The sequence below is a fragment of the Anguilla rostrata genome, chromosome 2 (assembly GCF_018555375.3).
Source record: "Anguilla rostrata isolate EN2019 chromosome 2, ASM1855537v3, whole genome shotgun sequence".
NCBI lineage: Eukaryota > Metazoa > Chordata > Actinopteri > Anguilliformes > Anguillidae > Anguilla > Anguilla rostrata.
In genome coordinates, this window is record NC_057934.1 from 9639093 (window position 1) to 9667088 (window position 27996).

The window sequence follows — 27996 nt, forward strand, 5'->3', positions numbered from 1 at the left end:
CAGTGTGTGCCTGACACAACGCTTGCACGGACACACACGCATCCACACGCACATGCAGGCACAGCTGAGAAACACAAACACACACAGCCGACTAACAGAAGCACGCTACACACACGCGCGCACGCAAACTACTGACGTTCAAACACACACACACACACACACACAGCTGATAACCGTAAACACGCTAAACACACACACACACACAGCTCATAAACGCAAACACACTGCACGCGCGCGCATACGCACACTGCTAGCGTACAGACGCACACTCGCACGCTCAAACACACGCTCGGGGGGCCACCATGGCGAACGTCGCGACGCACATGGCCAGGAGGAAGGCCAGGGACGACGGCGAGGGGACCAACGACAGGGCCATCCCGTTCAACAAGCAGGACTTCCAGACGCTGCGGGACCAGTGCCTGCGGAGCAGGGCCCTCTTCTGCGACGACACGTTCCCTGCTCAGCCCGACTCGCTGGGGTACAACCAGCTGGGCCGGTACTCCCCTAAAACCCGGGGCGTGGTGTGGAAGAGACCCACGGTAAGGACACGCTCCCCAGAGCACCACTTTGGTGGATTCCACCCTTGGGTCAGATGTGCAATTCACTTCAACTCTTTAGAAGCTGCATTTTTGGAAGCTGGAAAAACATTTTTCAAAGAATTTTCTGCAGATTTTTCAACAAAATAGTTGAACTGGTTACATTCGAAAACATGTGATCATCGGTGAAAATATTTTTTTTTATTTGTTGGCAGGGATTTGAAGGTGTTGTGAAGTGTTGAAGTACTGGGTTGCAGCAGGAACTACTGGTTATGGGCCTTGTTCTCTGTGCCAGTAAAATCTCTAGATTCATCATTCTGGATAAATTTTATGTTGATGAAAATGCAAAGATTTGTCAGTTTTTTCCTCAGGCTTTACTCTTCCTTGCTTGTTTTCTGACTTTCTTATTGTGAGTTTTCCTCACAATGAGAATGATGCTGTATCTTTGACGATGAATCGCAATTTATACTGAAAATCAGCATTTGGGGAATTCTATCAGTTCAATTCATGAATTGTTAAATGGGTGTAATATCCTGAGGATTTTTCTAATGACTGAACGGGAGTGCAGTTGATTTCCTGCATTGACTCAGCTGAAATATAACTGGCCCCTATTTTTGCTGCTTGTCACCTGATGTGTGCTGAGTTTTCAGGTGCTTTATGATACTGTATCTACAGTATTTTTTGGAAATCTCTTATCTGATGACGTGTTATTTGCGATTCCACCCATGCTTACACTGCATGTTTGACTCCCCCACCCCCACCCCATTACCTAGGTAACTGGTGCTGGGTCAGGTTACCTGTAGTGTAGTGCGAGTAGAGGATTGTATTCATGCCCTGGGGTGCTGGCTAACAGCAGAGCTGCTGACTCCTGTCATGCCGACACTGTCTCTGCTCCAAATCTCTGCCTAACGATACAAAATAAATGCCCTGCGAAGGAATCGTCTGCCCTTATTCACTCGTCAAACAAATCTTTTCCCACACGTCACCCAAACCTGGCAGGAAACTGCCCGAGGATTACCTGTGTCAAATGGCAATGTTCAATGGAAAATGTAATCAAGTATTTTAAAGCAAACGCCAGTTGTCCTCACAAGTAAGTTGTTCTCACAAGTCAATGGTCTGGATAAGTCAATTGTCCTCATCTTTCCCCTGGGTTATATAGATTTATTTATTTTTTTTACCTCTAAATGTTTTGTACTTCATACGTGTGTGCCGATTAAATGAGTGTATGCTATTTCTTTAAACATGTCTGTCCTAACAAAGGATTCTATGCTGTTCAATTTGTGCAGGAGCTTTGTTCAAACCCACAGTTCATTGTCGGTGGAGCGCAAAGAACGGACATCTGCCAAGGAGCCTTGGGTAAGCCGAAGAAAACTGTCTCAACTCAAACGGGATAGCTGCTCAAGAGAGCACATGCAGAGCAGAATTCCCATTAGCTTCCTGTTTGCTTGTGGGGCTGCCAGGAAAGGCAGTTTGGCTGATGGCACTTAGATAACTCTGTTTTCTCTCTGTCGTGACAGATAACTTATAAATAGATTTTCCTAATGCTCTTGTTAAGGGGAAGGGCGAATAGCAAGAGAAGATAAATAATGTAAGTGGTACAGGAAAAAATCTGAGCCAATGGTGGCCGTATCAGTTGAGTGAAGTGTCCTTGAAGCCAGGAATGGCATGATATAAATGCAACAGTTGTTGTCAGCATTCATATATGTCAGTATTAGTATTAGTATTGCACTTAGACAGCCATAAGAATCAGTATTATAGGATAACTTATCCAGAAACTGGAGGTAATGATATTTCTTTGGCAGCCCATGCTGTACAGTTCAGGGGTTAAAATTGTGAATCATGGAGGTGTGTACGTAGTCTCACACAGATGCTGATTACTGACATTAGGAGCAGCAAGCTTCCCAACTAAAAGAGAGAAATATGCCTTGAGTGGGTGTGTGTGTGTGTGTGTGAGAGAGAGAGAGAGAGAGAGAGAGAATATGTGTGCGTGTGTGTGAGTGTGTGTGTGTGTGTTCGTGTGCGTGTGTGCACTTCCCAGCGTGGGCTCTGTGCCATAAGAGCTATTATTTAGAGAGCAGCGCATGTTGCCACAGAGACCGTTCCTATGGTGATCTGCCCCCACTGCCACATCTGGATGTTTGTGCTCAAAAGAACAAGAGATCTCCTGTAGTGGGACTGCTGTGGTCTTTGAATGCGGTGCTTTAAGACGCGTAAAAACCCATGGTTACATGCTTTATAACATGTAGTAAGTGAATGATGTAAGCCATGCACGATAAACCAATAAGAATCACTGCGTATTGAGAAGCTGATACGATAAGCAATGACCAATCTCATGAGTCATATCTACTGCAGAGCGGACAGCTGTAGGAACACAGGCACACCCATACTGATGAGAGCTCAAACATTATGCCGAGCGGTTTTATGGATGCGCACATCATACTGTGATTAGTAATAATAAAAATATAATATTTTGGCGTCACAGTTGTTTTTAGTGGAGAAATATGTAACGAATCACTAAACTGATGTCAGTTTCCATGGCTTCCCAGTCCCCGGGGTCCACATCCCAGAGGAGACAAAGCAGGGGTTAATGACCATCAGAGCAGGAAGGTTCTCATATAGCATCATGGGCATGATGAGCTCATTTCTAGAATGGTCTGAATTTAAACTAAAGTGACTGCAACCTTGCTGACCATTAACTTTCATGTCATCCATGTGCATTGCAATCTGTATTTCTTTTCAGCCTGTCTGTATTTAGTTTATATTTGGCTTATATAAATTAGTAACTAAAAGTGAATGTGATCTAAAACAGCATATATAGATGTATACAGGGTTGGCTGGAGGTTTTTTTGGGGGGTTCAAAGGCCAGTATGTTGCTCATACAAAACACAAAGCTAACACACACCTACCCAAACAATGCAAACACACACCCACACACACACACACACATACACACACCCCCTTTAATATCACATCTAGTAAAAAAAATGCATAGGCAGTAAAATAGCATTGTAATCTCAGATATGAAACAGTTAATGCTAAATGCTAAGCATAAAAATGAATGTAAATCTCAATTTTAATACAAAATTTCTGCTGGATGCCGAAACAGGAGACTGCTGGCTGTTGGCTGCCATTGCCTCCCTGACCCTGGATCAAGACATCCTGGCCCGTGTGGTCCCTCCTGGCCAAAGCTTTCAGGAGAACTATGCTGGGATCTTTCACTTCCAGGTAAAGGTCATCTGACGGACCATAACTTCAGCATCCTTATTAACTATCTTGCTGTTTTTTGTTTTTGCTTATTATTTAACAAAATGTGTTCTCAGCATGGTCTGAGGACCAGGTTGGCCTGCGGTTTGGGGGGTTCACCAGTGGCATCAATACAAAGCTTATAATACCCAAACTGAACCACTAACCAACACATCACCCCTTATTCAGCTCTGAACTGGGTTAGAGAATTTTGAAAGTTATCAAACTAACTGCAGTAATCCTTATCTTACGGGACCAGGACTGGGGTGCCTGTCTGACTGGAAATAACCTCCCTTACCCCTTGTGTTGGGAAACTTCTTTGGATTTCCTCGTAAAGGCGTAGTATAATTTAGCATCTGTGGTGGGCTGAGATGTTCTGCTACAGGTGAAGATCACCTGGCTACCTGATGCTATGACTTAACGAGCCTACGTTCTCCTGTCCCTCAGTTCTGGCAGTATGGCGAGTGGGTGGACGTAGTGATCGACGACAGGCTGCCCACCAAAGATGGAAAGCTGCTGTTCGTCCACTCGGCCGAGGGCTCTGAGTTCTGGAGCGCCCTGTTGGAGAAGGCCTATGCTAAGTGGGTAGCCCGGGGTTCCCAAACAAAGCCCTAGGGACCCCTGTGTGTGCTGTCTTTTATCTAGCCATACCAGAATCTCCTGCTTTCTAACAAGCTGCTCATTTTTATCTGGATGCTTCTATTCATCCTCTTAAGACCACATTAAGGAAAAAATAGCTACGTGTCCCATAACGCGTAAACGTCCTGTATTCACATTTCTGGATATTTTAATCTGTCAAATCAACTGTCGCGGTATGTGCTCTAATGTGCTATAAGCAAACAGCTCTCTTTTGAAAGTAGTTACATGTTTTTATTGATTAAATTTTGGAGTGGCTCTGGTGAACGTAGTGAGCCTAACTGCATCCTTAAAATGCTACTGTGGAATGTACCTTTGTGTTTAAATGTATTACTCAATTCCTGTATGTAAGTTGTGAATTCTATGATATTGCCTATGTCAGTTTTATGTGATGGACTGCAGATATTATCTATTGGTATAGATACCAGGCTAATTTGACTCTGTACTGTATTCTAGTCTAATGTACTGTATCCTCCCCCCTCTGGCCACAGGGTGAATGGCTCCTATGAGGCCTTGTCGGGGGGGTCCACCACAGAGGGCTTTGAGGACTTCACCGGGGGCATTTCAGAGATTTACGAGCTGAGCAAAGCACCCCCGTTCCTCTTCAAAATCATCCAGAAAGCCCTTAGCCGGGGGTCCCTGCTCGGCTGTTCCATCGATGTGAGTCAGAGTGATTATGTCTTAAAAAACTGCCGTGCCTGTTGACATACAGTATATCACAGTGACATCATCACTTCTGCCAGTGAAAGACGCTCCTAACGTGTTTCAGTTAACAGTCATAGCGTTTCACTCTCTGAAACTCACGTTTGACTAATGCTCTGTGATGCCCTTTCTCCCAGACAGAAGAATCAATCCCATGTTTTATCATCTGCTATATGAAGAATATTTGTTGTATTCTGTTATGCATACTCTGTACGTGTATATCTGTTATGCATAGCTTAGATGCACATATTGCTTAGACATTTCATATAACTCTGACATCTCATCTACTGAAAGAATGGGTGGTTTTGCTCTTAAATTCAGCTTGATGGTTCACCGATTAAAGGGCTATTTTGCTTTTTTCTTTTTTGCAATTGGAAAATATTTTGCTGATGTGTTATTCTTGGCATTGTTTTTTTAGCAGTTTTTTGGGAGCAAGCCTTAGCTCTTATCACATCAGGATTTCCCTTTGTTTATGAATCGGTATCACTCAAACAGAGTCCAAATCCACACCCTCCTGTGTTTTTTTTTAAACATGCAAACACAGAAAGTATTTGTCATGCTTTGCTTTGGGAGGGTTTTTTTGGCAGTGTTAGTAAAATATAGTCTACATGGGGCACCAGCCCACATATCAGCAAAACAGTGTGTATTTAACTGGGCGATGATGTAAAATAATGGTTTTCACTGACAGCTAAAATGTGTCTGCTTGTTAAGCTTTTTTTTTTAAATAAAGAAATTGTTTTGTTTTTTGTGTAGATCACCAGTGCGAATGAGACGGAGGCCATAACTCGGCAGAAGCTGGTGAAGGGACACGCCTACTCCCTCACTGCAGCTGAGGAGGTACACCTGTTCACCTGCTCTCCCCCTGTACCTGTTCACCTGCTCTCCCTGTGCACCTGTTCACCTGCTCTCCCTCTGTACCTGTTCACTTGCTCTCCCTCTGTACCTGTTCACCTGCCCTCCTCTCTGTACCTGTTCACCTGCTCTCCTCTGTACTTTCACCTGCTCTCCCTTACTCCTGTCCTCTCTGCCGTTCCTGCTCTCCTCTGACCTGACTGCCCCCCCTTGCACCTGTTCACCTGCTCTCCCCCTATACCTATTCACTTGCTGTCCCTCTGTACCTATTCTCCTCTCTGTCTTTACTTGTACTCTTGTTCTCCCCTCTGTGCTAAGATTGGACTGGGCAGGAGGTGACTGGGCGAGGCAGGTGAGATTGGGTGGGGCATGTGAGAATGGGCGGGGCAGGAGATGAGAGCAGACAGGCGAACTGTTGGATCTCTCCCCCAGGTACACTTGCATGGAACCCCAGTGCAGCTGGTGAGGATCAGGAACCCCTGGGGTCAGGTGGAGTGGACTGGACCCTGGAGTGACAAGTAAGTGAACCCCAAAATCACAGCCAAAATCACACATAACCTGTTACCCCAGTGAACCCCCAAATTACACCTAATACTGTGCTACCACGGTGAACCCCCAAATCAAACTTAATACTCTGTTACCACAGTGAACCCCCAAATCAAACCTAATACTCTGTTACCTCAGTGAACCACCAAATCACACATAATACCCAGTTACCACAGTGAATCCCCAAATCACACATAATACCCAGTTACCACAGTGACCCCCCAATTCACACATAATACCCAGTTACCACTGTGAACCCCCAAATCAAACCTAATACTCTGTTACCACAGTGAACCCCCAATTCACACATAATACCCAGTTAGCACAGTGCACTCCTGGTTGCCATGGTGAAAGGGGGCATGCTTTCTTTTGGTCAGCTCCAGAGAATGGGACGGCGTCCGCCCAGATGAGAAAGCCAAGCTGGACTATTCAGCCGACGACGGAGAGTTCTGGTGAGAGTGCATGGGCTGTGTGTGTGTGTGTGTGTGTGTGTGCAGGTGTGCAGGTATGCAGGTTGCATGTGTGAGTACAGATGTGCAGGTGTGTGTGTACATATGTAAGCTGTTCTCTCTCTCCTCTCAGGATGGCATACTCAGACTTCCTCAGGCAGTACTCTAAGCTGGAGATCTGTAATCTCACGCCAGACACACTCACCAGTCCCGAGGTCGGCCGCTGGAGTCACTGCCAGTTTGAGGGGACCTGGATGGTGGGCTCCACCGCGGGGGGCTGCCGGAACTACCAGGGTACGAGCCAATAGGGCACTTACAGCAGGGGTCCCTGACAACACGGGTACAAGCCAATAGGGTGCTTACAGCTGAGGTCTCTTAACAACATGGGTACAACCCAATAAGGCACTTACAACTGGGGTCCCTAACAACGCGGGTACGAGCCAATAGGGTGCTTACAGCTGGGGTCCCTAACAACCCGGGTACGAGCCAATAGGGTGCTTACAGCTGGGGTCCCTAACAACCCGGGTACGAGCCAATAGGGCGCTTACAGCTGGGGTCTCTTAACTACACGGGTACGACCCAATAAGGCACTTACACCCGGGCTCCCTCACAAAATGGGTATGAGCCAATAGGGCGCTTACAGCAGGGGTCACTAACAGCATGGGTATGAGCTAATAGGGTGCTTACAGCAGGGGTCACTAACAACATGGGTATGAGCTAATAGGGTGCTTACAGCAGGGGTCACTAACAACATGGGTATGAGCTAATAGGGTGCTTACAGCAGGGGTCACTAACAACATGGGTATGAGCTAATAGGGTGCTTACAGCAGGGGTCACTAACAACATGGGTATGAGCTAATAGGGCGCTTACAGCAGGGGTCACTAAACACATGGGTATGAGCTAATAGGGTGCTTGTAGCAAGGGGTTCCAAACTGTGGGCTGAGCACATAGTTCGGCCTGGGCTTGAACATCCAATAGGGTTGTGTCCTTATTTTTTTTTCTTTTGCATTGTTTACAAAAGCTTATATTGTTTTCGTAAAGAACCTGGCACAGGGCACTTCTGGAAAGGTTCTGTATGAATAAAGTTGTTATTATTATAGCTGAAGGCTTTTCTTCGCTTGCTCCTCCCCCTCCAGCCACCTTCTGCTCGAACCCGCAGTTCCAGATTCGGCTGGACGACGTGGACGACGACCCCCACGACGGGGAGGACGGCTGCAGCTTCCTGGTGGGACTCATGCAGAAGGACGGGCGCAAAGAGCGGCGTTTCGGACGGGACCTCAACACCATCGGCTTCGCCATATACGAGGTACGGGACCCCAAAAAAGCCCCACACTCACACTGTCTGAAAGTGAAATAGAGTCTGTAGGGCAAACTCACCTCCAGACTGTGGTACAGTCTCAGGTGTGGTGCAGTTTCAGGTTGAGGTACAATCTCAGGTGCATTCTCAGGTGTGGTACAGTCTCAGGTGTGGTAGAGCATGTCAGGCTGTAGACGAGGGCTGACACCATGTGGTTCTGGTTTTATTTTCCAGATTCCTGATGAGGTAATGTCAGTGCGGCCGTACTTCCCCTCAGGCAAGACGCAAAAAGGAAGCTACATCGTGCAATGATAAGCTAATGTACAGGGTCAGAGTTCAGATAACATGCTCCTCCTCCCCCCCCCCCCCCCCCGCAGTATAAGGGACGCTCTAATGTGCACCTGGGGCCGGACGTGTTGCTGCGGCAACGCGCCGTTGCCAATAGCTCCACCTTCATCAACATGCGCGAGGTGTGCGACCGCTTCAAGCTCCCGCCGGGCGAGTACGCCATCGTCCCCTCCACCTTCGAGCCCCACAAGAAGGGCAGCTTCATCCTGCGAGTCTTTTCCGAGAAGCATGCTGCAGCCAGGTGGGGGCGCTGTCGCGTTCGTCTGAGAAGAGCCCTCATGCATCCAGACATGTTCACATTTTCCATCACTTTTTTCATCTAAAATATTATTTATATATTTTTATATTCATTGACTTATTAGAGAATATATTGGAAATGGCTATTTTTAGTAACATACATAATAGTGTGTCTATATATAGAATATAGGATGTAGAACTAGTATATATATATATATATATATATATATATATATATCATGAGATTCATTCTACATTTGTGTGTACTGTTTGCATAAAAGAGGCTATAGTTCATAAACTTAAATACTATGACATACAGTACCTTTTCCACAAAATCTCTTGCAAGAACCCTCTCATTCATTTACAAGGGTGGTTGAGTAAGCTGAAAGATGTTCCAGGATACTGCGCATCAGTGGTCCTGTAACTTTGCATACAGTTGTCTTCCCCTAGTGGACAAACAGGTGTAAGTGCAGCTTTTTATTTTCATGTGCAAGACAGTGAAATAGTGAGGGAAGTGCCCCGTCCTAGACTGTTGAGTTCAAAATGCTTCCGCAATAAATATTGCTTTCATTTGTTGTAGCCCCATGGAAGAGGATATCAATGCAGATGTTGACGAGGTAAAATATTCAGAGAAAATATGATAGAATATTTTATTTTCAGGCTTAAATTGTTACATCCTCAATTTAATAAAATTACTTACATTTGTCTTACAGCAGTGAGAATGAATGACATCTGTGTAATTTTACTGAAGAAAATATTAGACTGCAGAGCCAATATGCATTTCTGTTGAATATTCTGTGTTTCTGTTTCCCGAGAACCTAAATATTGCATTACTTAAGCAAATGTATTTTCACTGCTAGTTTCCTTGGTAATTGTACAAATCATTCTAGTCTAAAGTTATATTGGTAGTCTACTGTCATTAGTAGTATTTTTCTCACACTATTAACCCTTTATCATGTTTTTAGCGCAAAATCAAAGACAGTGATGTGGACCCCCATTTCAAACACCTGTTCATGCAGATTGCTGGAAATGTATGTATGATTATTTAAATTCAAATGATTGTTAGGTTCTGTACTTTTGCAATTAATGTATGAATATATATTCATAGACGCCAATTGAAAGACGCATCACAAATTTAATTGAGGTTTATTTTTTTAAATTGTAAATGTGTTTATTGTGACAATGAAAGTTGTTTATATTGACCAGTAAATCATTCATAAAATGTTATCCTCAGGTTCTTATTAGTTCATTCTTTTCACTTCAGGATTCTGAGATTTCCGCTGCTGAACTTGTTCAAATTCTCAACAGAGTGGTTTCGCAAAGTAAGAAACATGACTCATTACCATCTGATGTACTGTGTATGATGCATTAACAATGAAAAATTGTTCTAAAACTGTTTGATGCATAGGGCCCTTTTTTCCATTTGTTTTCAGGAACTGATATCAAGACAGATGGATTTGGCCTGGAAACCTGCCGTCAAATTGTCAGCCTTTTTGACGTATCCCTGACCTGTAGACTGTGTCTCTGCCTTTGATTCTTATGCTTCTATACGGTTCCATAGCTCTTTCTCTTTAACATTGCGTAATGTCTCTGAACATACTCAGAAGTCTCCTGCCACGTGACCTCATGTGCAATGAACTGTAGTGAATTATTTTCTGAAGATATTACATGTTTATGAGTACATATTACGCACATCCACATTTTCATATTATACATTACTTATGTGCAGTTTTTTTCAGGGATAGGTACTTAAATCAGGGGTTCCCAACCCTGCGGTTCTCCAGCCCCGGGGTTATGGATTATTTTATATGACTTATTAGCTGGGAGGGTTGGGGAGGGGCAGGGAATCAGAGCAGGAAATGATGTCAGAGTCTTTCCTCACGGAAAGGGGCTCTTGGGCCATGAGATCACACAGGAACAAACCCTAGCCCTAAGCCCTTAACAGCAGCCAGTCAGACGGGAGTGCCAAGCTGGGCCTGGTGGAGTTCCATCTTCTGTGGGAGAAGATCCAGAGATACCTGGTAGGACACAAGAGGGGGTTTATACATCACATCATTCCGTAGGATTAATTATGATATTTAACATCGTTCTGTGGGATGAATTTTGCACCGGAGGCCTGTCTCTCTGTTGAGCTGATGTCTGAGTGTAGCTGATGATGTCTGAGATTAGCAGATGATGTCTGAGTGTAGCTGATGATGTCTGAGATTAGCAGATGATGTCTGAGTGTAGCTGATGATGTCTGAGTGTAGCAGATGATGTCTGAGATTAGCAGATGATGTCTGAGTGTAGCTGATGATGTCTGAGTGTAGCAGATGATGTCTGAGTGTAGCAGATGATGTCTGAGTGTAGCTGATGATGTCTGAGTGTAGCTGATGATGTCTGAGTGTATGCAGCTGACGCTGAGCTGATGTCTGAGCGTAGGAGACACTCTTGTAGTGATTGTGCTCTGTGGTTTTATTTCAGGAAGTGTTCAAGAGCTACGATTCAGACAAATCTGGCACCATGAGCAGCCACGAGCTGAGAGGAGCTCTTACTGAAGCAGGTAAAATATGATCAAATGATCAAATCAACTCCTGTGGAGCATTCATGATTATACCCATCATTACAATGGAAATATACTGCCATATATCAAAATATATTCTTGAATAATACATTTGAATACATGTAGGTACTCCAAATATATTTCCAAGACATGCCAATATATTGCCATTTTTGCCCTGCAGTATATATATATTCTGTCAGGTATATATCCGCTGACACCAAAGTGACAATAATTAAAATATTTTGCAATTAATTTTCTATATTAAACGTATTTGTCAATGTAAATCACAAAAATCACCAGAATTCCACTAGGAAATGAAAATTCAGAATGTTAGCCTTTTTATTCTTCAGTTCTTTGAAACATATTTTGTTGCACTATGGTAAATAATGATATATATAATGATATATTAATTATATATTTTTTAATTTCACAGGGTTCCAGCTGAACAGCGCTGTTCTCGAGGTCATAGTCGCCCGCTATGCTGACGCTGAGTTCGCCATAGACTTTGACTGCTTTGTGAGCTGCCTGATCCGGCTGGAGTTGCTTTTTAGTAAGTCGTTTAGTTTGCCGGCAAGAACACATTACACAGACGCAACTTCCATTTTGCAATACCATAATATTCCAACAGGTGGCATTAGCCCCTCGTAATTCACAGTAAGTAATTGCCACGGGTGAGAAATGGACTGCTAAACTCTAGAGCCGGAAATAATCTAATTCTATGAAGTTATGGCCAGTTATGTCTCCAGTATAAATGTTAATTTATATTAAAGTTATACCTTTTAAATTAAAAATATTTTCTAATATATAATAGTCCAAGTAATCTCTGAATTTTTGGACTTGTTGCCAGCAGGTCACCTTTCAGTTTCCGAATCTTCTTCCTCTTTTTTTTTCACACCAGAAATTTTCAAAACACTTGACAAGAAGAGCGCTGGGAAGATTGAGCTGGACATACAGCAGGTCAGTCTCCACAGGTTATGATTTCACTGGGTTTATTAAGCAGGTAACATGCTGTGCATCTCACTCAATACAGACACACACTCCATACCCCACAGTCAAACTAAGCTGTTGTTTTGCATATTTACTTTAAATGTATTTGCTTACTGTTTTTTTTATGTCTCAGGATTCCACAAACTTCTTGTCTCCGGAGTACTTTCTAGCTGCTGAAAGCATTTCTGATACTTTGTATACTGTGTGTGTGTGTGTGTGTGTGTGTGTGTGTGTGTGCCAGATTGTGTTCTTCATGTTTTGATATGTTTGTGTTTATCCACAGTGGCTATGCCTGGGCATCAATTAAAACTCAGGAAATTATTGTCGACCAGGAATCTTCCTCACCTTCAGAAACAGTGGATCTAATCATCAGCAAGCTTTAGATACTGCGTGTTTACTAATTATGCAACAAAGATTTTTGATTAAAGACAAGAAAAAGATACTTGATTAAGGAAACAAGCAACTTGAATTACATGCATGATATCTGTAGTATAGATTAGTGGTGTGAATTGTATGTGTTTTTAAATTAATATGTCTCCACTGGATGTTTTTTTTAAAATCATTGATGTGTCTTGAGTGTCACACTTTCAGATTAGATGTGATCTCCCTTTGTTGAGTGTATTTAGCCTACATAAAACATGGTAAGAAACACTAACCTAATATTAATATGACGATAAAACAATTAATATAATATCTGCAGTCCTCCATTAAATTACATTTGTGTGGCGTGTGTATATAATGACATGAGTACATGATGTCACGTTCTAAATTTTTAAGCATTTCAGTTAGGAGCAGTAGGCTACAGTTGCACACCATGGCACAGATTTGCCCCAGAGACATTTGCAGATAATAAAGCTATAAATACAAGAAAAAACTGCTGCATTTCTCTCTTTGATGCACTGTTAACACCTGTTTAAATTGTGACTTAAACTGTGTTGTATTCAACTCAATAAACTACTGCAAATTCAAAAAAGGTCCTCATCTTTTTAACTTGGCAACTTAATGAATTGGAAATATCATGCGTTTATATTGTCATAATTTTACTTTGATTTGTTCTCTTCAGAAATGTCAGAACGTAAAACTATGAAAATGGATGAAACCGGAAAAGAGAGAGAAAGAGAGAGCGAGAGAGAGAGAGAGAGAGAGAGAGAGAGACAGATATTTTTGGTTTACGGGCGGAGGCAGTAGGTTGTGCGCGCTGAATGGCTGCTTTATTCTGTTGTGTTTGCTGAAGACGGCGGCCGCACCCCGCTACTACAGACCTCGCACTTCCAGGTAGGCTACACATAAGACTGAGCGGCTCGAAAAATGTCCGGAATTGCGAAGAAGCTTAAGCGGAACCGAGCCCGGGCTGAGGGCATTGGCACGAAAGAACAAGCCTTGAAGTACTTAAAGCAGGATTATGAGACGTTGAGGCAGAATTGTCTGGAATGTGGGCAGCTGTTCCAGGATGAAACTTTCGATGCAGTCCCGGCCTCCCTGGGTTTCAAAGATCTTGGACCCAACTCCTACAAAGTGAGAGGTATCACCTGGAGCCGGCCCACGGTAATCATAGTGCTGCGCGCACACCCCTTCATATTCATTTTGTATTTACCCGACAGTGCTATACATTTAGGCTTTTGCAAACACTTCGGCAATGATAACACTGTGAATACTGAGAACTAGGCACACGCACTTATCACTAATTACTTATCACTTATCAGCGAAACATACAGTCTATTTTATCAGCATCTTAAGCGTCTGCTGAAATTATTGAATAGGAAAATATTCCGACAAATAAAATCAGAAACGTTCAATCCAGACATTCCTGCATTTCTTGGATTCAAACTTCTTTACACTTTGAGCCTGTTACAGACGTCACTTCGAGATTATGAATCTGCAAGTTTTATTGGTAGCCAAGATTGCATAATTTATTCACTTATGATGCACTCACACAGAGCAGAACATTGCTTTACATCATTCATATTGTACACCGTGTTTGTAAAGTTAGCCATAGAATTGACATGTCAACTTTGTAAATACCTCCTTTTTTTATAAATATGGCAGAATAAATTCATCTTTTTCTTTGATTGGCTATATAAGATCATCTTTCCTCTCAATCTTTTCAAATATTCATATTTCAGTTCCTTGTGTAGATTATTCTCAGTCATGGAATTCGCATAGTCAGACTACAGTAAAACATCTGACAGAAAAATATTGTGGTCTGTCCTGTATGCCAAGCGCATTACAGTCAGAACTACAAACATGTCATCCGCTCGTCCATTTTTCATCACTGATCCCAGAAGGCCTGGGGTGGCACAGTCTGTCGGTTTGGGACTGTTCCACAGGTGAAGCTGCTGTTCAGGTGAACCTGTTTTTCTCCAGTGCCCTCAGGGAGTTATCTTGTTGATGCCCCAGCTTGCATTAAAAGCCAAGTTGTTAACATTTTGGGAACATTTCATTCTGTAAGATGTCAGTTAGTTGCCTGAGACCAGTCTTACGTATGACAGATGACCTTCTAATACTGCCTTTGCCTAATACTACCTAGGCCGGACCTAATTCAGTCCCAGTACCACCCCTTAATTGTGCAGTTACTGGGGGGGGGGGTGTCCATTGTGTGGCTCGGATCTAGAAGAACTGTCATCGGTGAATGAGTCCAACTCAGGCAAATCCAGAACAGAGAGTCTAAACAGCACAAGATGCTGAGTGAGAGACAGCAGCCAATAGGAAGGCTGATGCATTAGTGATGGTGCTCTAATGAGGGTCCTGCAGGTGTAATGGACGCACATTAGCCTTAAAACACCCTGGTAAATTTCCAGTGTAGAACATACAACATGATGGTAAAGAATGGCTGTGATAAATAATAATTCCTCCATATTTTACACAGTAAGTCAGGAGTTAATTCCCCACCAGGTGACAGACACACCTCAGCTCTGTTCTGATTGGAGTGTTGCCCTTTCGGATTAAGCAAATTTGCTTTTCTCTCATCCATTAATCTCCACTTGTGGACTCCCTTCCACCTCATCTGTCAGGTGTGCAGGTGCTCAGGTGTGTTGGTGTGCAGGTACTCAGGCATGTAGGTGCTCAGGTGTGCAGATGGTCAGGTCTGCAGGTGCTCAAGCATGTAGGTGCTTAGGTGTTCAGATGCTCAGGATTGCAGGTGTGCAGGTACTCAGGTACTCAAGTATACAGGTACTCAGGTGCACAGGTGTGCAGGTACTCAGGTGTGCAGTTGCCCGGGTGTGTAGGTGTTCAGTCTAAAGACCCAGTTTGGCCATAACTGCATCATTTGCAGAGTCACTGTTTTTTGTTTGCCAGTGACATTAAAAATGACTTTTAAAAAATGTTTTGTAACCTTTTCTTGTTTTTCAGGAGTTGTCTTCCTGTCCACAGTTTATTGTGGGAGGGGCTACCAGGACGGATATCTGCCAGGGGGCTCTCGGTAAGTCCTGTTCCACTGTGCTGGATGTTAATATTTCCAATGATGGACAGAACCCAAAGGCACAAGCAAATATGCATAAACACACAAGTTCATTCCACATTATATTCCACAAGGTAATAAAAATATCAACAGGCCTTTTGAGCTACGACATAACCGGCGTAACCGGTTTCCCAGTCACCGGATTTTACAGTTCAGTTGGCATCTTGTGAAAGGGATGCTGGGAGGAAATGCTTTCCACTGCGCTGGTTCTGCTTTCAGATGGAAACGAAGTACCCGGACACTGTTAGCGTGCAGCACAGATAATGCCTCCATAGAAGGAGCATTTATTTACGTGTATTTCTAGGAAAGCCTCTGATGTTCTCCTGGCTCATACAAATTCCCTTTGTACCGTATGTAAATGCCATAAACAAAAGGAAGTTTCAGATGTCTGCTGGAATTTTTAGAAACACTTTTGTTATTGTTTGCAGCTGACATTTGCTGAGAGTGTAAAGGTAGATAAAATTAAATTAGGTACTTGTGAATTTTATTGTAATGGGCAGGAGGTGTACTATTTAATGCCACCGTTTGCTGTTGCCACCTACATGTTCCTGTTCCAACCAGATTTGCTTTGTTTTTAATGGCTTGGGATGTTTTTTTTGCCTGAGGTCAAGGGAGAGTAATTAACAACCTGTTAGGGTTGTCATTTAACATTTTTGCTTGTCTGTAAATCCGTTGTATTGCTGTTTAGCTTTCTTTTAAAAGAGACCGTTGAAGAAGAGGTGATTCAAGTTCTTTGACAGCAAATCAGTTTGTAAGATTTGTCAAACCGCATGTCTCTCCCAACTCTGGGAGGGGTTGAAGGTGACGCACTGTTAAATTTATCACCTTGAACAAATTCTTCAAAAAACGAATCGAACAACATGTACTTTGATGAGACAACATGGTATGTCAATTGGAAATGTATGCAACGAACAGGTTTCATCCATCCATCCATAATCAATTCCCGCCTGTTCATGGTCAGGGTTGCGGGGTGTCCTGGTGCCTATCCCATCATGCATTGGGCAATAGATAGGAAACCGAACAGGATCCCAGGCAAAAACACTAAATGACAGAGATGGATTTTTAAGCAACGTGCTCCTGCGTGGGGTCTGGTGCTTCAGGGTCAAACCCTGGATTCACTTCAGGCTTGTATATTTTCCTGAGTCATGTGGAAGGTCTCGTGTGTCTGAGTGAAGAGCAGGATATGAAAGATGCAAAAGCACGTGAGGGAGTGGTCGCCATGTTGGGACCCTGCCAAGGAGAAACCTCCCATGATAGGAAGTTAGGAAAGAGAAGCGGGACGAGTACAAACATCCTTGTGTTTTTGCCATGCCCACCATGGGGTGTGTTTGTAACTGAACCTGCATTCCTGTGTGAGTCTTTCCAGAACAGGAGTTGTGTCCCAAATCACACAAATTTCCTCTAAAAGCCACTTCCTTACCGCTTCACACTGCCTCTGCAAATGTTTGGGCTTCACTGAGACTTTCTCTGTGTGAACATCGCAGATTTAAAAGTGTTCAAATAAAAGCAGTTCCCGTTCTTTCTCAAAATTACAGTATTATGTTTGGCATAATTAGCTTGCATTAACTGCAGACTTACCTGATGCACAACAAACCCTTTGAGTTCCAGACTCAATGAAAACAATTAACTGAAATAATTTAACCCTTTAGAGAGAAAAAATCTTATTTCTTATGATTGGACATTATAGTCCATTTGAGTGTGTTCAGATTTCTTCACAGAGTTATAAGAATTCAGATACATATTTGGCCCTGTTAGAAATTTCTCATTTACTGGGCCACCACTTTTTACTCAAAAGTAGCTAAAGGTTTATTTTCCCTCTGAGTGGTTTTGAGACAGGCAGGGAGCTGCATTACTGCTGTGGGTCTGCGGTGCACTAATGCATACAAGCCCTACTTCATATGCTACATCCCAGCCGGATCCTTCTTTAGCCCCGCCCTGCCCCGGCCCTCGCTTGCAGCCAATTGGAGCAACAGCAGTTTGTCAAATCCAGATGGGTGAGGATGGGTGTCTCTGTGTCTGAGACGCCCTCCATTGTTCCTCTGCATTTTGGCGAATGCGTAAACCGGGCGTTTCTGCGCTTTGCGTAACTTGATTGAGGTCCAAGAGGTATTTCTCACCAGTCACATGGTCCGGCTCTGACATCATTTATGGCTCCTCCCCTGGCTATGTTTAGCTGTTCCAGTATTGTATCAATGGGACTGAAATGCAACATGAACATCAGTCAAACTGAGAAATCTTCACTCTTATATACAAAATGATTATACACTGCAGTTTAAAGCACAGGTGTCAAACTCCTGTCCTGGAAGGCCACAGTGTCTGCTGGTGTTCACAGTGTCTTCGGCACCAGTGGTTCATTTAAGTCACTGATTGGCTGAAGAATTCACACCCCTTGTTTCCAAGTCCTTAATTGACTGCTGATTGAAACCACGAAAACTCGCAGACATTGTGGTTTCCGTTAGTTTGAAACCCCTGGTTTAAAGTCTCACACTTTTTGATCCTTTTTTTTCCAGTTTCCTGTCCTATAGTACATCACATCCTATCACTCCCAACCATACTGTTGGACATCAGCTGGGTTTATTTAATCAATATAATCAACCACATGCCTTTGAATAAATGCCACCATATCTTCAGTATCTATGTGCAGTTCACCATTGTTACTGTTTATTTTAGTGTGAGTGCTCTAACGGTCTTTTCCAGCACTCCCTGTCATCACAATAGAGGTGTGGTCTGCTTTTGAAGCATTTGTGAGGTCAGAGGAGGCCGCGCTCTGTGAATGAGCCTCTCCATGGTTCAGATCAGGTGACCTGCTTAGCCTCTGCAGGCTGATTCCGGTTATTCAGGTTTGGTGGAGGTTGTAAATGCATGGTGAGACAGGTGAAAAGATGTGTGTGCCAACTTATATTTAATATGTGCCATTTATATTACTGTGGCCGCTGTTTGTGGGTGTGTCACTGTTGAATACGCTGTGAACTGTCACTCGCACCACTGCTGAACAATGTTCTGCTGAAACGAGCAAAGTACTACAACTTTAAATCACTTTAATTCATGTACAGTCAGTGCGGTTGAATATCAATTACAATGTCAGTTATCACATTCTGAGCCCCATACAACATTAGTATTGCGATTTTTGGTCTCTATCAGTGTCTCATTGAGAAAAGGTTTGAGTGAAGATTTTTTTTCTCATTCTGGCCCACATGCGAGGACCAAGTGGCAACTCTATTGAGAGACCTGTGTCCAGTGAATGCGGGATGCAGGTGTTCAGGTGTTCTTGTGCTGTTGTTTCCCAGGCGACTGCTGGCTCCTGGCTGCCATCGCCTCGTTGACGCTGAATGAGCAGGTGCTCGCTCGAGTGGTTCCTCCTGGACAGAGCTTCCAAGAGGGCTACGCTGGAATTTTCCACTTCCAGGTGAACAACTGTCCCACCTGTAATAAACCATGAATAATCTTATAGTGCTATGAGCCTGATCATAACCTTACAGTACTATAAGCTTGCTTGACCAGGCTGCTCATAGCCTTACAGTACTATAAGTTTCACCAGGCTGCTCATAACCTTACAGTACTATAAGCTTGCTTGACCAGGCTGCTCATAACCTTACAGTACTAGAAGCTTCACCAGGCTGCTCATAACCTTACAGCACTATGAGCATGACCAGGCTGCTCATAACCTTACAGCACTATGAGCATGACCAGGCTGCTCATAACCTTACAGCACTATGAGCATGACCAGGCTGCTCATAACCTTACAGCACTATGAGCATGACCAGACTGCTCATAACCTTACAGCACTATGACCCTGACCTGTTGTGTTCCCGGTCCACAGTTCTGGCAGTTTGGAGATTGGGTGGACGTGGTGATCGACGACAGGCTGCCCACCAAAGACGGAAAGCTGCTGTTCGTCCACTCGGCCGAGGGCTCAGAGTTCTGGAGCGCCCTGCTGGAGAAGGCCTACGCTAAGTAATGGGCTCATTTTGATATAAAGATCAAAGGTGAAGGTGTATGAGCAAGGAGGGCCCTGGAGACCGTATTGAGAGTTTGTGGAAAGTGGGTTGGGGGGCATTTAGCAGTTCTGATGACGGATGTGCCCCCTCCCCTGCAGGCTGAATGGGTGCTACGAGGCGCTCTCGGGGGGGTCCACCACCGAAGGGTTCGAGGATTTCACGGGGGGCATCGCGGAGGTGCACGAGCTACGGAAGCCCAACCCCAACCTCTTCAAGATCATCCAGAAGGCACTGCTCAGGGGCTCCCTGCTGGGCTGCTCCATCGATGTGGGTCCCAGCGCTATCCCCCCTCCCGAACCCCAAACCCCCCACTCCCCATACATGTACATACATACAAATACATACACATACACATACAAGTACACACACACACACACACACTAATTGTAGTTCATTAATGACATTAATTAATCATAAAACACGTTGTAAAAGTATGCGGTCTGTGCCTGTTCTGCTTTTAGATCACCAGTGCGGCCGACACCGAGGCCATCACGTCACAGAAGCTGGTTAAGGGCCACGCCTACTCCGTTACTGCGGTTAATGAGGTGAACAGGCCCCTCCCCTTTCCTGCTTGTGTCCCTCCCCTTTCTATGCTGGCCACTCCCCTTTATATGAAGGACTCCTCCCTTTTCTATTACAGTTCCAAATTACCTCCTAAAAATGTATTTTGTGCTTTTGCCCGGCGCTGCAGGTGAGATATGAGGGGGACATGGTGAAGCTGATTCGCATCCGGAACCCCTGGGGTCAGGTGGAGTGGACCGGGCCCTGGAGCGACGGGTATGTCCCTTAATTTGAACGTCAGATGACACGTACCCCCATATCAGCACCACGTACCCCCATATCTGCATCATGCAGTCCACTACCTGTGTCACCCGGGTGTGCTCTTTCAAAAGTTGCAAAAGTGGCAACCTCCACAGGCCAAATTTCTGTTTAAGGCTGTGTTTTTTTTTTTAAATAACTGAAATCTTTTGTGTGGTTTACAACTTTTTACAAACCATTTTCAACATATTAAGCCCTACAAGTCTTAACAGGCGGGATTCCCCTAACGCTCAGGCACCCAGCCCATGTCTACACTGGCTCACTCCTTAAAAAATAATTTAATTCAACCTCATGACAACAGGGAAACTTCCCCACTTAGCTCCTTTCAGACCTCTTGTAGTTGAGAGAGTGTGGTTGTCATGGGGACGCTCATTCAATACATCCACACGTCCCCAGGTAAAGGTGTGGTAAACAGGAATCTGTGTACCTGTGTTCCACCTGTTCAGCACGCAGAGCAGAGCGGTGACTCTGCAAATGTGTGCTCAGTACCGCGGATCCTCATCCTGTGCTCTTAACTCGTACAAGGACCTCTGGAATGAAGCTGTACGTTAATGTCGTTACAGTTTGTGTTTTGGTGTACAGTTAAGATGCAATCGCTGTTATTTTAATGAACGTTACTAGAAAAGCATTTTTGGAAACTATATAGATTGATCAAACAAAATGATTTGTGGCCTTTTGTTAGCATTCTGATATTATTGAAAGGAAATATTCCCAGCAGAAGTATTGATAGTAGCAGGGTTGTCAGGAAGCCGGTGGGGTGAAGTTGTGAATGAGCTGACGCTTGCTCTTTTTTCCGGAAAGATCCATGCAGTGGCAGCAGGTCAGTGATGAGGACAGAGGGAGGCTCAACAACAAATCGGAGGATGGAGAGTTTTGGTAAACTGGTCTATGCAACTGTATCCCAATACCCCATCCCCCAAAACCCCACCACCCAATACCCTACAGCTGAATACCCCAACCCCCAGTACCCTACAGCCCAATACCCCATCCCCCAATACCCACCCAAAGCCACCACCAATACCCACCGAACCCCACTACATCCCACAGTGAAACCCCCCCAGATACAGCCCAATACCCCACCACCGAATACCCCACCCCCCAATACCCAATACCCCATCCCCCATGTGAGTGCATTGTGCATTTTCAAAATGCACTCACATGTGGGCTGTCAATCAGGCAAACAACAAATACCAGAAGTAAACCTTGCAGTAGATATCAAGGCACCAGATGCCTTTTCACTGCAGTTCTTTTGGTTAAGTGGCCTTCTGTCTTTGGTGGGACAGTTCTGAGAACGTATCCTCCCAAGTTCTACTTCCTGTGTCCACTGAATTCCGCTCGCTCTTTGGCTCTCAGGATGTCGTTCTCCGAGTTCCTGCGGCAGTATTCCCGGGTGGAGATCTGCAACCTCTCGCCGGACGCGCTCACCGATGACGATTACAAGAAGTGGTCGCTCTCCAAGTTTGAGGGGACCTGGCGGCGTGGCTCCACCGCTGGGGGGTGCCAGAACTATCAAAGTACGACCCCCCCACCCACCCACCCCATCCCCCTGCCGCCTACCTTTACATATGAGGTCAGACACTTGCAGGGAGTGGGTACAGATAAAATAGGACAGCAACAGGACACTCTCGCCCAACTTTATTCAAATCATTACCTTTAATCGCGGAATAGATGCAAACATTAACTACTGAATGGCAGGCACAGGTAGATAATAATAACTCTGCTGAAGAGCTGTTTTAGTCCATTGAAGTGTCATGTGTTTACACTGTGAGTCCTGCTAGCAAAGAGATTACCTAAATAAACTGTAAATATTTTCAGGTTGCGTTATGTCAGTGGAGCAGTGAGGACACGGGTGGAAATTAGCTCAGGTGAATTCTACACAGAGTTGTGTGAAACAGCTCAGCCAGGTCAGACAGTAAGAGGGGAAGTCTATCAGGGTATTTAAGTCCTAGCCTGACTCAGTGCTGGACGCTCTCCAGCCTGTCAGTAAGCAGTAATCTTAGGTGGGTTGAATGGATTCTATATGGTCTTACGTTGACCGGATCTCTCTCTCTGCTCTTCAGGCACCTTCTGGACGAATCCCCAGTTTGTGATCAAGCTGGACGAGGAGGACGACGACCCGGATGACAATGAGGTGGGCTGCAGCTTCCTGGTGGGCCTGATCCAGAAGAACCGCCGCACCATGAGGAAGATCGGGGAGGACATGCACACCATCGGCTTCGCCATCTACAAGGTGAGAGGCGCACGCTTCCCCTAAACCAGCTTTTTTGTTTGTATTGTGCTTTTTTCAGAAAATTGTCACAAAAACATTTTACACACAGAAAAATAGCAAAAACTAGGCCAGAAACCCCCAAATAGCAAACAGCTTCTAAAGTCCCGCTAAAGCAGGTCTTCCCAAAAACCACATTTCACAACTTTCCTTCCTGTGACTGGATAAAAGCAATGTTATATGTTCGAACGGGCTGTGGTTACTCTCCCAGCCTTGCTTCTGTCTAGCATGCTGTATGCACAGTATGTGGGAGGCACTGGGTCTGAGTGTAACTGGTACTTTTCTGCTTGTCTGCTTCCACAGGTTCCTGCTGAGGTGTGTGTCAGAAGGAGCAGTCAGGAGACCAGAGGGTTTCACCATTCTAATGAATTATGCATTTGGCTATCAGGTTTTTCATGTCACAAAGAAGTATAAATGCATCTTTGAATGTTACCTTGATGAATCTCACTACAAGTTATGGCAATATTCACATAATGTTCTATGTTAGCTGGCAAAAATCCTCTATACATCTATACATATTGTGTGTGTGTGTGTGTGTGTGTGTGTGTGTGCACAAAGTCCCTAATATTAAACTGTAGGTGTTTAATCAACTCTTAACAGTGCTGATAAGAGTTCAGTAGGGAGCATGTCTACTCTGGAAGAGTTAAAAGTACTCTACCAGTGTTGATGAGAGTTCAGTAAGGAGCATGTCTACTCTGGTAGAGTGAAAAGTACTCTACCAGTGTTAATATGAGTTCAGTAGGGAGTGTGTGCACTCTGCTAGAGTTAAAAGTACTCTAACAGTGTTTATTTTACACTGAAGGTTTTCCTGTGCCTCTCCACTCTCCCAGTTTGCAGGGCAGAGGAACGTCCACCTCAACCGGAACTTCTTCCTGCAGCACGCGACCAAGGCGCGGTCAGAGACCTTCATTAACCTGCGGGAGGTGTGCAACCGCTTCTGCCTGCCCCCGGGGGAGTACCTGATCGTGCCCTCCACCTTCGAGCCGCACAAGAACGGGGACTTCTGCGTGCGCGTCTTCTCCGAGAAGCAGGCAGACTTCCAGTGCGTTCGCATTTTTTTCTCAGGAGCACACTTTTACACACATTCCATTTACACAGCTCAGTGTCCTGCTGAAGCAGTTTAGGTTAAAGTACCTTGCTCAAGGATACTTACAACTGGGCTTGCAAGTCAAAAGTTTCATCTTCAAATCCCAGGTAACCTTTGACTTACAAGCCCAGCTCCCAGAATAAGGTATTAATATTCCCTGTAAGTATAATATATATGCACACACTAAAATTATGATCAAAACAGAAATGGACAGCTTGCTCATGCTTTTAAATATTAAAAATTATTGCGTAATGTATTCTTTTTCTCTCTCATTTTTAGAGAACTGGATGACCCTGTTGAGTATAAGGTTGAAGAGGTAAAGCTGCAAACATCAGGAAATTGTGGATTACTTTTTTACCACATATATTTGTAGCGTTAATTTTTACCATACAATAGTAGGCTTTTTGAAACATGTGGGTTGGTGATGCTATTTCTTTAAAACAAAATAATATTCCATTTTGAAACACAATTCAACCAATTCTGCTTTTGTGCATGGATACGTTGCTGGTGTTTATATGGGCTTCTCTGTGGTTTTAGGAAAACATATCCGAAGGCGACGTTGATGACAAGTTTCGGAAACTCTTTTCTCATCTGGCAGGACAAGTAAGTATTAGATAAGATGATCAGGGTTTTACAATCAGTCACTAAAATATAGATTGTGATATTTATTCTTAGATAAATATGCATGTACGTTCCATCGTTTCAGTTTCACCTGAACAAGGCACTTTTTCCAGCGTAAACAGAAAGTTTTAGTCAGGCTTTAAAAACCTCAGTCCATGGATATGGCCAGCATCATGTCTTCACATCTGGCTTAGAAATAAATTTGAGAGTTATATTTCTTCACAAAGACAGCTTGGTGAATTAACGGTGTGATTGGTAACCATGGCAATATACATCTGTAAAAAATGATAAATAATAACGTAGGCCTGTATGTAATACTCATTTTTTAAAATGGAGAATGTATGTGAAACTCTATCAAAACCAGCCATGTGTGTTTTATAAGCGTAGATAGAAAAACTCTTTGTAAAACTTTTACTATCTTCCACTACAGGACTGTGAAATTTCTGCTGTTGAGCTGAGAAATATCCTGAACAGAGTGGTATCCACGCGTACGTTAATCCTCTTCATACGTATCTTGCTTTCCTGAGTGCCTGTCGCTGTGACGAAATGCATCGCTGACCTGTACCAGCTCTACTGATGTAAAAAGTCTCCCGTTTGTTGGATCTTGTGCTGGTAAAGCTGTTGAATTGACTGTGCGAAGAGATGAATATTGGCTGGTGTCAAACTCACTTCACTGTTCAATGGCATCAATAATTACCGTTTAGCAGCAGTAATACAATTAAATGCAGGGATTACCCATGACTGGTAGAATCAAATACTGTATGTGTGTTGGAATGTTCAACAATTCATTAGTACTGTTGTGTCCTCATAAGATTAGGTCATTGCATTGAAATGGTTTTTTAATGTATTGGTTGTTATTTTTCTCGCTGTTCTCAGGTAAGGATATTAAAACCGACGGATTTAGTCTGGAAACCTGCCGCAACATGGTCAACCTGCTGGATGTATCCTTCCTACTGCTTATGATGAGTTCTGAAGATTTTTTAGTTTAAATTTTTATATTTTTCTTCATATGCAAAATAAATGTCATGCCTCAGACATCACACATCCTGTCCAGTCTATGACCAATATTACCTGTGGTTCTGTGTCTGGGAAGTTGTTAAACGGAGTTCACTTTGTGGGATAAAAAGTGTGTCCCTGGGGGGATGGGGGGTTCTGTCTACTGACGTGCTAAACTCTCCTTAACATTTTGATGCAGACAGATGGAACTGGAAAACTGGGCCTGGTGGAGTTCAAGATCCTGTGGAACAAAATAGAAAAATACCTGGTCTGAACCTCATTACATGACTTTAGACATCTCCTACCCTTAAGACCTTAAGTCTAAACAGTCATCTCCTGAGTGAACAGTATGTGGTTTATTGTGTTGAATCCAGAAAGTAGAACATTCCCACAGTGTTGCCGTGATCACCTAGCAGTATTAACATTTTATAGTATTATTATATTATGGGTATATTACGTGTTATGTGGGTTGGAATACTAAGTCGAAACTGGCCAAACTCTGACTGAGGCAGATGGTGCGTAACATGGAGTCTGACTGCACTGGTCCTTGCTGATTGCTGTACACACCCATCCACAGTGTCTCTGATGATGTGTGTGATGTGACCTTCTCTGTGTGTCAGAACTTCTACCGGGATAAGGACACAGATCATTCAGGCACCATAAGCTCCACGGAGATGCGTATAGCTGTGGAGGACGCAGGTGAGACTATGAATAATAATAATAATAATAATTATTATTATTATATTTGTTGTCTCAGAGTGCTTTGCAGTGAAGGCAGAAACTGTTCTCAGCCCCTGTCTATATGAAGCGGGTCTTGGCACAGCAAACAATACACACGGCAGACTATAACACACTGCCTCTGTAGCCTGCTGACACTGCCCTTACAAACATTCAGAAAACCACAACAACCACACTGTAAGCCACCTGGGAAGGTTCGAAGCCTTTCCCATCATGCCTTGCGCACAGCGTGCATCTTCCTGGGTTTTTAGTTTGCTGTGCTTCTACTGGGCTGTGACAGAGGCGGCCGTGACGTCGTCACTTAGCAGAGCTCCGCGGTGCTCTGGCTGTGTGCATGTAGCCTTCCCCAGGGCTTACCATGGACCAGCTTCAGTATTCTGAGCCGACGGGCTGGTTTACCATCAGTGAGTAACCCTTGGTCCCTCCCTCCCTCCAGGCTTCTCCCTGAATAATGCCCTTCACCAGATCCTGGTGACCCGCTACAGTGACCCTGACTTCACCATCGACTTCGACAACTTTGTGAGCTGCCTGATCCGCCTGGAAAGCATGTTCAGTGAGTATCTGTGAGCAACAGCCAGCTGTCCATCACAGAGTGCTGACGGGTCTACAGGGCATCCACACTGTGTCCATTCGTTGAGTGTCCACACGGTCTCCACAGGGTATTCACAGTGTCCACAAAGCTTACACAGGGTATTCTCAAAATGTCCACACAGTGTCCCCAGGATATTCACAGTGTCCACACAGACAGTAATGGTTATTTCAAGTTACCCTGCTGATGACAGCCCCCCACTAAACTCTAGTTCCATTGTGCATTTGGATACCACTGCACTAGAGTGTTTGCCTTGATTTGTTGAAAAATATATTTAGAATCAAATGTCTTTCTCAACAGAAACATTTAAAACGCTGGACAAGGACAATTCGGGGGAGGTGGAGTTGGATCTTGTGCAGGTAAGTGCTTTCTTTCATTTGCTGCTATCAGTGAGACTCCAGATATGTGGATGGATGTTTCACATCACTGCAAATACTATCTATGCTGTGGAGACAGTATATTGAGAGGAAAACAGTGTTACTAGCATAACGCTATGCATTTTGACATACCGGAGTTCTGTGGTCAGGTTTGGTTTGTGGCTCACTTTTGTCTCCCTCTAGTGGCTGAATATAACTCTGCTGTAAGTGCCTGAGGACAAGTCTCAGCTGCAGGAAGGTGTTCTGGACTGGCTACATGCACAAGATCAAGAGCCTGTCCTGGACAGAGACGGTGAACCCAGTCCTGCCTGGCCTTAGATGACTGAACATTCTCTGCCTGCACGCCGTCTTCTCTGCAGTTTGTTTTAAAACAGGACTGATCCCACCTTCAGTCTCAAGGAAAACAACGTAAAAGAAGCACAGAAAAGCCGTATATCTTTACTGAAAATAATAAAATGGAAAATGGATATCTGTAGGGTGTCTTGGGTTTAGGAGGTGGGTTTCTAGTTTGCTTTGCTTTTAGACTGATACTGAAAACTTAAATTAATTCAAAATTATTGAATGTATTGCAGTGCAATAAAATCACTTTTAGATTGTATTCCTCTGTGTATTCATTTAGTCCAGATTTAATGTGTAGCACATGCACTCCCATTCCAACACACACCCTTC

At 44.0% G+C, this 27996-nt stretch overlaps 1 protein-coding gene across 1 annotated transcript; it reads left to right on the forward strand.

Annotated features, from left to right (window-relative positions):
• On the forward strand, positions 1-27925 carry LOC135249567 (calpain-2 catalytic subunit-like). The gene is made up of 35 exons (XM_064325177.1): positions 1-539; positions 1823-1892; positions 3643-3761; positions 4227-4360; positions 4907-5075; positions 5871-5954; positions 6402-6487; positions 6893-6967; positions 7098-7258; positions 8102-8271; positions 8640-8851; positions 10796-10868; positions 11311-11389; positions 11823-11939; positions 13674-13921; positions 15728-15797; positions 19124-19242; positions 19657-19790; positions 19933-20101; positions 20296-20379; positions 20526-20611; positions 21455-21529; positions 22007-22167; positions 22714-22883; positions 23223-23234; positions 23750-23961; positions 24286-24322; positions 24544-24609; positions 25058-25115; positions 25504-25568; positions 25823-25891; positions 26244-26322; positions 26798-26914; positions 27251-27309; positions 27511-27925. Exons 1-35 carry the CDS (start codon positions 303-305, stop codon positions 27532-27534), a joined length of 3900 nt encoding a protein of 1299 aa, XP_064181247.1. The 5' UTR covers positions 1-302; the 3' UTR covers positions 27535-27925.
• The last annotated feature ends 71 nt before the right edge of the window (positions 27926-27996 follow it).